Source organism: Paroedura picta, chromosome 11, assembly GCF_049243985.1.
Source record: "Paroedura picta isolate Pp20150507F chromosome 11, Ppicta_v3.0, whole genome shotgun sequence".
NCBI classification, from domain to species: Eukaryota; Metazoa; Chordata; class Lepidosauria; order Squamata; family Gekkonidae; genus Paroedura; species Paroedura picta.
The window spans coordinates 61,383,621-61,395,152 of NC_135379.1; the positions used below are offsets into that span (position 1 = coordinate 61,383,621).

The following is an 11,532-nucleotide window of genomic DNA, read 5'->3' on the forward strand; positions in this document are numbered from 1 at the left end:
CTTGAGCTCGGATGAAGTCTGTTTGGTTTTTGTGAGGTTTCACCTAATTGCTCTCAATAAGTAGTTTTCATTGAAGGAAAGCTCTTTATTGAAAGAACAATGATATGAACATCTCTTGCTAAGATTGACCTCTCTGGAAACCGTTAATCTTTATCAACCTTGGCCCCATCACTCCCCCCCCCCATTGCCTGTTTAGGTGTGAAACTGTCCAGATGCCCCTTAGTGTGCCAAAAGCAAAAGCTGGCCTCCACTGTTCAAGGTGGGGAAGGGGGTAGAGATAGTGTGTCCCTGCAGTTCCCACAACATCAAACGACCCAAGGGCTAGAATGCCAGAGGTTCTAAATTAGCTGCTTTCACAACTACCACCATGAATAACAAGGGATCAAAAAGGGCTTTAGAGCTAATGTAAAGGTGGCAGCAGAAGCTGGATACGAGAAAGGAAATGTCAGAAGCTCGTAATAACAGGGTTTGGACAATCTTGGAAGTCTGTATGTGGTTTGAGTCAGGTTCATAATCTCTGACTAAAAGAAAAGGATAATGCGTAAACGGTTGACACTAGTCTGGTTTTCCTGTAAGAACGTCAGGTAACTTCATGAAAGCAATGGACTTACAGGTGACTGATTATAGATTCCTTAAACCAAGGATGTGTGAGGTTTCAAAACTTGCTTGAGAGCATCAGCTGGGTACTAAATGAGTAAACCAAGAGGGACCTGATCCACCATCATTTGCAGCTATGTGCTGGTCCAGTAACTGGCCAGGAGTCCACTGGTCCACCCACTGCTCTAAATCACACTGAAGCAGAAGCTATTGTCCAGAGAACTCTGAGCAGAAGGGAAATATTAGAGTCAGTCAGAACTATATTGCTCCTAGGGCTCCAGCTCATACACATACGGGTTTATTCCAAAGAAAACCTGATTGAACAGGTCTCTGCGACCCGAACGAATGGGATGAAATTAATTCAAAAGAAATTCCATCTAAATAACCGGAAGAAGTTCCTGACAGTTAGAGCGGTTTCTCAGTGGAACAGGCTTCCTCGGGAGGTGGTGGGTTCTCCATCTTTGGAAATTTTTAAACAGAGGCTAGATAGCCATCAGATGGAGAGGCTGATTCTGTGAAGGCTCAAGGGGGTGGCAGGTTACAGTAGATGAGCGATTGGGATGTGAGTGTCCTGCATAGTGCAGGGGGTTGGACTAGATGACCCATGAGGTCCCTTCCAACTCTATGATTCTGTGAGTGACAGGAAATAAATAATAATAATTTAATAAATTATTTATTACAATTTCTAGCCCACCGTTCCTGGGGACAGTCTTGCAGTGGGTTACATAAATTTCAAAAATGTGATTGAACCCATTAATATTACCATAGTTCCAGATGGCGAAAAACATTCTTAGCGCAAAAACTTTCAGAAGCAGCATGGGGGTCCCGGTGTTTGGAGCCAAGATGTGATTGCTCCAACCAGAGAGGGGACCCGTAATCTTGGCTCTAACACTGGCCTCGACCATAAACCTGGTGGAACATCATTGGGAAACCTTACCCCATCCCCCTTGCAGCCCTGATCATGTTCCTTCAGATTTCTTTTCCCCAAAAAAGACATGTAAAAGGAACACAATTTAAATCCCTTGAGGAGACCAAAACTGCCCTTTTTGTGTGGTGTAAATTGAAGAGTGCAGAATCCTTTGATGAAGGGCTATTAGAGAAATATACCACCTTCAGAAATGTATAGACCTAGATGGTGGGTATGTCAAGAAACAGTAGCTTCACATTTTGATATTTTTGTTTAATAGAGGTTTCTATGATTTTGTAGGAATTCTCTTTTGACTTGTCCTCGTATCCCATTGCCCAGTTCTGCAGCCTTTCAGGTTGTCTGTCCCTCTTGCTTTCCTAACGCCGGGTCCTTGCATGATGGACAAAAAGGCCTTTTACAAGTAGAAGGCACTTTCCACATGCAGAAGGGGCAGCATTTGGACCCAACCCAGTTCTCTGCTTGCAGTTCCCTCATAATAGCATCCCCAAGGTGGGAGAGGTTCAAAATGTTCCTTGGAATAAAAATCGCTGTGGAAAATCTTTCCTAGAACCCTGTAAACAAATGAGTAGTTCTCGACTCTGACTCCTAGGAAAAGACAGTCAGCATCATAGTTCCTGCAACGATGTGGCTCAGATGAACGGTGTTCAGCCAGAAGAGATAAGCAAGTTACGTGAGGAGGCAGAAGAGGGGAAACGCAAACTTGAATGGCTGGAGGAACAACTAAGAGAAAAAGATTCCTTGATTGAAACGTTGGTGAGTTAGGCTCTGCTCAGTGCTGCCCGTTAACCTCTCATCGGAAACATTCAGTCCGTTCTCCCCTGGCGGATGAGGGGAGGCATCCTCTGGCTCCTAAGCCAGGAAGAATCCAGGCTGGTAGTATTGGGAACCACCTCTGTTAATCTTGAAGGCACAGCCTGCTTTCCATGGGATCATACGGTGGCAAGGGGCCATGTGGGCCCTCTAGTCCCAACCTCCTGCTCAGTGCAGGATCAAGGGTCTGGCTAAGGAGGGGGCAGCTGCCTGTGGCCAGCCCAGTCATGGAACAATTCTACATTTAAAAATTGGAATGTATACAAATACTGCAAAGTTGCACGTAGAAAATAATAATTGTGTATATTTGTATACAGACTAGTACAAACTGACTAGAGCCAGTTTGGTGTCGTGGTTAGGAGTGCGGATTTCTAATCTGACATGCCAGGTTCAATTCTGAGCTCCCCCCACATGCAGCCAGCTGGGTGACCTTGGGCTCGCCATGGCACTGATAAAACTGTTCTGACTGGGCAGTGATATCAGCACTCTCTCAGCCTCACCCACCCCACAGGGTGTCTGTTGTGGGGAGAGGAAAGGGAAGGCGACTGTAAGCCGCTTTGAGCCTCCTTTGGGTAGGGAAAAGCGGCATATAAGAACCAACTCTTCTTCTTCTTCTTCTACTGTCTGACCCCTGAATATGCATCAGGATGTCCCCTGAATTCCAAAGCTGTCTGGCAGCACCGTTCTCACTTGGGAGCCTGTAATGAAGTCCACGAGGCTTCAAAACCTTCAGCTGCTGCCCTTCTGATGGCTGAATGGATCTCCTTTTTTGTTTCTGCCTGATTCTTGTAGAAGCTTTCACCACCAGCAGTGGGAACAGCTGAGGAGTCTTCGCAGACCAAAAGTGGTCTTGAGATGGAGAATGAACTGCGCCGGGTAAGAAGCCCCAACGCTCATTGAGTTGTACCCCTCCTTGTTGTAACGGGGCGGGGGGGGGCGCCAAGTCATATTCTTTCAGGTGCTGCCTCCATGTGGTGTTTGATGAAAGGATGGTGGTACATGCGCACACGTTGTTGCCAGGCTTGGTCTTGGGCCAGGTGTGTCAAAGCAAAGCTACTGCTGCTTGCGCACGTTTCCTGAATGGTCGGACCCTCTTGCCAGGGAATGAAGCCGTGGCTACGGAAAGACACTGACTGCATGAACCTGCACACACGTGAGCCACTCGCTCCTGAGAGCCTCAACATCAGAGGTCTGGCTAAGCTGAACTTAAAGCAGGAGAGAGACCTTGCCGGACATTCTTTATAGCCTCACTGAACCCCGAAAACAGACTTCTCCAGTGTGTCCAAGTCATGCTCATGTTGTGTGCTGGAGTTCAGAGGGGTCTCTGCTGTCTTTACTTAGCCTCTCTGAATGATCCTCCCATGTTAAGGAGCAGCAGGCATGTTTGATAGTGGGATTTCTTTTCCTACAGGAAGTGGAAACCTTGAGAGCCCAAATCTACATGCAGACGACAGAGATGGCTACCCTGCAGACGGAAAAGAAGGAACTGCTTCAGCAAATGGTGACCCTGCAGAACACTGACTGAGCTCCTTGTCATTTCTGTGGCTTGAAACAGGAGAACGCTTCTGTCTCTTTCAGTTGTCTAGGAAAGTTTCAGTCATAAATAGCTGGGAATTCACACCCAATTTATTTAATTAAGGTTCTTTCTATTCCACCTTGAAAGCAGGGTAGCTCAGACATTGCAGTGGCCCTTAAAACCATGGACCCAGGCAACAGCAGCCACCCTGCCCAGGAATCCCACGCTGCTGCCCCCCCCTTACTAGCAAGCCAGAACTGGCCCCACAGCAGATGATCCTGAGGGAGGGCCCAAAGCACAGCGGGTAGTGTAGGTCAGCATGGTTAGGTCCATAGAATCTGAAGAAGGGGGCAGCTTCCAAGGCAGACCTAGCTGAAAGAAGTCCCTCCTGACAAACCCCAGCGGCCTCCCAGCCAGTTTCCAACTTCCCCACCAGCAGCTCCTTCTTGTCCTGAAGGCTGACCGTGGGGGGTTGTTTGCATCCTGTGGCACTAGCTAGAGCACATCAATGCTTTCCGACTCATTGCTCACTCCGATCTCTCTTTTGCAGAGTGCAGTGCCAGCCCATGTGCCGGGAGGCACAAAGGAGGCAGCACACGTGGACGGAAGGACTGTGGCGCTCTTGCAGGAGACAAAGGAACTGAAGGTGACTGCCGCCTAGAACTCGCTGCATCTCTAAGCATTTGGTGAAGTTTAGCTGGGCTTGGTTGCTCTTGGGTTGGCTCAGAACCCCTCGAATAACTTTGCTTGATCCTGCCCGCTCCTCCAGGGAGCCGAGGGCCCTTTGATTTGGCTCTTCGTTCCCTTCTTTCATCCTACAGTGACTAGGGGGGATGGGGCAGTGGGGGGTGGTCAGATGAAGCTCAGAGAGCTAAAATAACCCAGGGAGCATCCCCACTGAGCGTGCATTTCGAACTGGGTTTCCCAGATCCAGTCCTTGCATTTCATAAAGTAATCCAGGACCCACCATGTGGAGTAAGACTGTTTGCCCTATATACTCACATATAAGCCTAGTTTTTCAGCACCTTTTTTTCCACCCTGAAAAGGCCCTCCTCGGCTTATACGCAGGTATATACCGTACTTGAAATAAAAGCCTGCTTCAGCCAGCCAATCCTTGCACTGCCTTTGGCAAATGTGTACTGCAAGCTGAGCTTGCTCTGGTAGCTTGTAGGACAGGGGTAGTCAAACTGTGGCCCTCCAGATGTCCATGGACTACAATTCCCAGGAGCCCCCTGCCAGCATTCGCTGGCAGGGGGCTCCTGGGAATTGTAGTCCATGGACATCCGGAGGGCCGCAGTTTGACTACCCCTGTTGCAGGACATCAAGGAACTGACTGAGGGACTCTGATCTTTTTTTCCTTTTGTATTCACTTCTCTTAATCACTTCTCCCAAGATATTCTTTTGGTTTCTGTGGGTGGGGTGGGTTTTGGGGGTGCTTTGGGATTTACTGTTTATTTTTCCTAGTGTTTTTTCTTTTATCTGAGGGGGCAGCATTGTTTGCCTTTTCTTCTTGGGGTTGTATTTCTTTTAATAGTTGATTTTTACAGTTCTTTATTTCAGTGTTCAGTTTTACGGTTCCTTATTTCAGTGATTTGCTCTGGTCGGGGGCACTGCAGTTGTAGTTAGAGTTCTCTATTCTCCCAGTTTGGTAGCTGTTTTACTTGTTGTAGTAGGTTGTCGACTTCGGGTACTGTTGTTCTGCTCTGGTTTGCTGGAATGGGGGGGGGCATGGTTTAGTTCTCCTGCCAGATCTGTTCTCATACGACAGTTCTGTCAGAGCTCTCTCAGGATGTCTGGCATCAAGAGAGGAAGAGTAGTGAAAAGCGGGGTACAAAAACCAGCAGCTACTCATCCTCTTGACTTTTCTGTACTTGTACAAACAACGAACTGAACAAGCATCCACTGAGTTTCCACGATCTAGTAAGCCTGCCACTAGGCCGAAGGAGGCCACCAGGCTGGTCTGGCAGGACCTGTTGGAGACCAATCCCTGCTGCCCTGATCAGTTTCCTCGCTGGATTTCGAGGCGATGCCAAACTTAAAAGAATGTTGAGGTCCCCCCAGGGTTATACTCTGATCTGAGGTGGGGTGGGCTGCCGTCTGTGCACTAACAGGGTTCTGGTTTTTCCCTCCCCACCCCCACCCCAATTGTCAGAACGAGATTGTAGGTCTGGCTGAGGAAAGGACTTCCCTGAAGCAGCAGCTGGACTCTGCCCATAGCACCGTGGCCATTTTGCAAACAGAGATGAATGTGTTGCAGCAGGAATTAGCCAACTCAAAAAAAGAACAGGATGACCTGCTGGTTCTTCTGGCTGACCAGGATCAGAAAATAGTTGCGCTGAAGAATAAGCTCAAGGATCTTGGAGAACCGGTAGGAGGCACCTGTGTTAGGTTGACTGCAAATGGAAAGCTCAGTGTATTGCCTACACTTCTGTTTTGCTTGATGCGCAGTGGCCACATAATAGTCTGGGGGGGAAAAACGTTCTTGGGTCCTCAATGGGGAGAGTCTGAGGAGGGGAAGGAGCTCAGCAGGAAGATGACCCCATCCAGGCCACCCTCTGAAGCTGTCGTTTCCTTCCGGGAGCTAAGCAGGGTTAGCCCTGGTCAGCACTGGGATGGGAGACCACCAGGAAAGTCCAGGGTCACTACTACCCAGAGGGAGGCAATGGCAAGCCACCTTGGAATGTCTCTTGCTAGGAAAACGCAGCTGCAGACTGCTGCCCCTCTATTGCCCCCAAATTTCTCACCAACTACTAGTGGGAACCCCTAGTGTAGCTTCTAATCTGGCGAGCCAAGTTTGATCCTGCACTCCTCCACAGGCAGCCATCTGGATGACCCTGGGCTAGTCACCATTCTATGGCGTATGTTGTGTCTGCTCTGATTACAGCAACCTCCTCCTTGCTCACCTCAGGCCAAAGCTTTGATTATCCTTTTTGTTCAAACCATATAGTGCTTCTGCCTTAGATGTAATTCGTTTCCATGTTGGGCACAAGTATCTCCTGATGGCCTTCCAGGTCGTCCCTGGCTTTCCCCTACTTCCACCCTTCTCTCTCCCCATGGAGATCCTGAATTATCTTTCCTTCTGACCTTCAGTCCCCTGACTCCTGCTGTCATCTCTGGCATCTTTCAGATTCCTCCCTGAATTCCCTAGCCCTTCTCCTCTTAGGACTAAATCCAAATACTCCCAGTTGATGGGAATGCAGGTTCTTTCCTTTGCACGCCTTGATCTACTTTCTCCCCTTCTGCTATTGTGAATTCCACAGGACAGGGATCTATTGTTTTTTGAAGTCTGTTAAGAGCCATAGAAGCCGGTCGGTGGGTTGACTGCCATCCTGTCATGTTGGATAGCAGAAGTTGAGAGTGAGCAGCCTCCCCATTTCCCCACTCTGACCTCTCCCGGAAACATCATTTTGTTACTCTTTTTCCAGTCCTTAGCAAAAGGAAGAAGAGAAGTTTTTTCTACCCTACTGTTCTTCACCTTAAGGAGTCTCCAAGTAGCTTCCGGTCACTTTCCCTCCCCTCCCCTTGGGAGGCAGCGGAGTGGAGTGGAGAGAGGAGTTGGGACTACTGGGCAAGGTCACTCAGCAGCAGCTTCAGGTGGAGAAGTGGGGAATGAAGCTCGCGTGGGCTCTGCTGTAGTGCTGGGCTCTGCCCTGTCGTGAGAGATAGGCCGCCCGTCTCCTCATGGTCTCGGGTGGCTTAAGCCAACACAAGTAGGATTTAGGTTTTAAAATGCATTAAATCTAACTGTAAACGTCGCTCATGCACTCCCCGTGCGCCTGGAAATTAAAGAGGGCTGCTGTTTGTCAACCAAGCACAAAGCAGAGGATGGTGGGGCGTCCGGCAGGGGGCCCAGTAGACTCCCCAAATGTAGCCTATGGAGAAGTAGTCTGAAAATGTGGACAGCCTCAACAGCACCACCTCCGGCCTGGCTGGGTCCTCCAGGGGCCTGTTCTGGCTTTGATTGACATCTAGGGGATGTGCTGCTGTGTGCCCTTCGCCCACCTCCACTGCTGGGGCAGGCATAGAAGCTCAAGCCTGCACAGGAAGTCTCTCCCTTTGGCCCGAGAAAGAGGAGGAGCTGGGCCACAGACCCCCCCCTTCCCTGGCAGAGGCTTCTTTGGAGGCTAGCTGGCTGGCACAGCTGCAGAGGCTCCCCTGCTGGGGAGGGAGCATCGGGAGATTCCCCCACTTCTCACACAGGCAATTTTAGGCCATCCCTTCAACGGCTGATTTGTGGCAGGCACATGGTGAACATTAGGATTAGTGTCATATCTTCTTTTCCTTTCATCAAAGGTTGAAGATGAGGATGACACTGAATCTGGGGACCAAGGTGAGGACGATGAAGAAGATGGAAAAGAAGAGACAGAAGATTAATTTGGTCTTAATGGGTCAAATGTGCGAATCTCACGTTGCATTGAAACAAGATACATTCATGGCCTTGTGATGCAGAATCCCAAGTTAAGGAAATGGGTGTGAGCAGAGAAGAGTCACGAAATCTACTCCTAAGCTTGATGTTGAGAGTCTCTGATAATTTCTTGCCGGCATGGAAGACCACTGTTTGAGTTTTCTGTCCACCTCAGAAGCCAAAGCATGAAAGGTGACTGTGTGTGTGTGTGTGTGGGGGGGGGGGGTCATTGTGCGTTGGCATTCACCTCTCTTCAGTATGACTGTCACCTCTTTCTTTTGGAGCTGTGGTGTGATTAAATAAGTTGTATTTGTGGTTTCACATCTGTCAAATCGAATCTTTGCTTCCTGGATTTGGTATGGAGCGATCTCGTGGCCTCTTCCTGCTACCTCTTGTGCTGGGCGGGGCAGGCCAAGAGGAGGTGGTTTCCTTTTGATTTCCTGCTCCGCTGAGCTCAGCATTTGAGTGCCTTTACACCTGACATGGCTGCATTCCGTGTCACTTCAGAGAAAGAGAAGCAGCGGAAACGCGCTCTCTGGGTGTGGGGGGGTTTCCACAATGACGAAGCAGTGCTGGGTAGTGTTTTAAAGCAATTTTTTTTAGAAAATCCTTGAGAAAGTTTAACATGTTGCCAGGTACCCACTTTAAAGGAAAAAACAAGCTTTTGTTCTAAAGATGACGTGTTGATTATAATTTATTGGTTCTCATGCCTAATGGATAAGATTTTTAAAAGGAAAACACAGTTGCTGCACCAACTTGCTGTTTTGGTAATAAAAATAGATGCTATAACCATTTTAGTATTCATTCCTTTGATTTTAGTCCTGATGATTGCTTATCATTATGAAATAGCCTCCCCACCCCACACCCACACACCTCTCCGCTTGTTAAAACCTTTCCATCTGGCAAGCTGTGCAAACTCTGTAGAGATTGCTGTTTGTTCCAGGTATTGACAGAGCTAACTGGACAGTGCTTCTTAATCAAAATTGGTAGAATTCAGGCCAGTTTGTGAGCCACCTTTTCGTTATACAGGATGCAATTAAGATGCTCTGTTTTGTATTTTCCCGCTTCTTGCAATATGGGTAACATTATAAACAGATTTACAGCAAAATAAATTAGAATGCTACCTCTTTTGTAATCCCTCTGTTTGGAAATAAAGATGTTCTGTGCACAGAATGCTTTCTGCAATCAAACCTGGGGCTTTCCCCTCCACATCTGCTCTCCCGTTTGCATGTCAGAGGAGGCTTTCAGAGACCCACCCAGGGTGGGACAAAACAGAGATTTCGACACTGCTCAGGGGAGGCGGGAGAGAGTGAGTTGGCTGGTGCTCCCTCCCAGGATGGTCTCTCCTCTGTGGTCACAGGCACCCAAGGACTTACCTACGTGATCTTCTCTGCTCTGCTTAATCGGAGGTGCTGTGCCAGTTGGACACGCTGGGTGTGCTCTGCTCTGCTGCTGAACTGCCTGCCTTGTCCTGCAAATCCACCCCAGGCCAAAGTTGTCTTATGCTGACTGCAATCCAGGGAGTCATTGTTCGTGGGATTCTTCTTTGCCACTGCATAAGCATCAGAATCAGAGAGCTAGAAGAGGCCACCAAGGGCCCATCAGTCCAGTCCCCACCCTTCTTGGAAATTAAAAAAAATCACACCCTTCTGACAGGTGCTCATCCAGTCTCCTAAAAACTTAGTTGGTTCTTAGTTTTTCTTTGTTAGTTCTTATATGTTGCTTTTCTCTTCCCGAAGGAGTCTCAAAGCGGCTTATATTCACCTTCCCTTTCCTCTCCCCACAACAGGCACACTGTGAGGGGGGGGGGGCTGAGAGAGCCCTGATATTACTGAAGAAGAAGAAGAGTTGGTTCTTATATGCCACTTTTCTCTACCCGAAGGAGTCTCAAAGTGGCTTACAGTCGCCTTCCCTTTCCTCTCCCCACAACAGACGCCCTGTGAGGTGGGTGGGACTGAGAGAACCCCGATATTCCTGCTCTGTCAGAACAGTTTTAACAGTGCTGTGGGGAGCCTAAGGTCACCCAGCTGGTTGCATGTGGGGGAGTGCAGAATTGAACCTGGCTCGCCAGATCAGAAGTCCACACTCCTAACCACAACACCAAGCTGGCTCCTTCCAGTGAAGGAGGCTTCACCACCCTCCGAGGCAGCATATTCCAGCTACAAACAGCCCTCGTCATCAAAAGTGCTTTCCAGTATTTAAGTGGAATCTGATTTCCTGCAATATTCAACTTTTTGTCCACCAGAATTCCTGTCCCTTTCACGTGTACCACTATCAACTCTGGACTCTTCCATCTTCTATTTATGCATCGTATTATTATTACCCAGATGTAATACTTTACACTTCTCCCTATTCAAATTAATTTGGTTGGCTATGGTCCAGTTTTCCAATCCCGATCTCCTTTAACAGCAGTCTGAAAGCTCTGCCCATGAGGCTGGGAGTTCGATGACAGCAGTCGGCTCAAGGTTTACTCATCCTTCCATCCTTGGAAAATTTACGACAGGAATTGCACCTTTTTACATCAACTCAAGAGCCTCTTGTGGCACAGAGTGGTAAGGCAGCAGACATGCTGTCTGAAGGTGTCTGCCCATGAGGCTGGGAGTTCAATCCCAGCAGCCGGCTCAAGGTTGACTCAGCCTTCCATCCTTCCGAGGTCGGTAAAATGAGTACCCAGCTTGCTGCTGGGGGGTAAACGGTCATGACTGGGGAAGGCACTGGCAAACCACCCCGTATTGAGTCTGCCATGAAAACGCTGGAGGGCGTCACCCCAAGGGTCAGACATGACTCGGTGCTTGCACAGCGGATACCTTTACCTTTACCGACTATGAACTGATCCAAATGAAACCATTAAGCAAAACTGGCCCCAGCACAGCCCCCTCCGGTACCCCCCTGTGCACAGCTGTGTCCAAGCCCTCCCTCTTGCCACGCCCTCCCGGCCCATCACTGGCCTGTTTGAGGCCATAAAGCAGATCAAAAGGGAACGCCCTCCCCCTCCTGCCGGGGCCCCCAGAGCTCCTTCCCCCGCGTCCCCTTTGCTGCTCGGCAGCCAGGCTGCAGGTGCGGCGCCCCGTGGCCGGAGCCTGGGCTGCGCCTTCTGCCCGACAGGGCGGCTGGGCCGGCGAGGCCGGAGCCACGAGGGGCCGCAGGAGGAGCGTGGCCCGAGGGGGGCATCGGCGGACCAAGGCAACGAGCCGCGCAGGTGAGCCGGGCCGGGCAGCAGGGGGCGATGCCAGGCGCCTCGGCGCGCCCGGGGGCGGCGCTCCCTCCCTTGCCTCC

The 11,532-nt window shown here is 49.6% G+C and overlaps 1 protein-coding gene across 3 annotated transcripts in view; it reads left to right on the top strand.

Moving 5' to 3' along the window:
* USO1 (USO1 vesicle transport factor) overlaps positions 1–9,045 on the top strand; it is a 44,925-nt gene extending 35,880 nt beyond the window's left edge. For all 3 annotated transcript variants that reach the window (XM_077304689.1, XM_077304690.1, XM_077304691.1), the window contains 6 exons: positions 2,115–2,278; positions 3,128–3,211; positions 3,747–3,836; positions 4,402–4,497; positions 6,004–6,219; positions 8,145–9,045. In XM_077304689.1, the coding sequence (XP_077160804.1) occupies positions 2,115–2,278; positions 3,128–3,211; positions 3,747–3,836; positions 4,402–4,497; positions 6,004–6,219; positions 8,145–8,225 (731 nt within the window). In that variant the 3' untranslated portion in view covers positions 8,226–9,045. The remainder of the gene's footprint in view (positions 1–2,114; positions 2,279–3,127; positions 3,212–3,746; positions 3,837–4,401; positions 4,498–6,003; positions 6,220–8,144) is intronic.
* Positions 9,046–11,532: the final 2,487 nt, after the last annotated feature.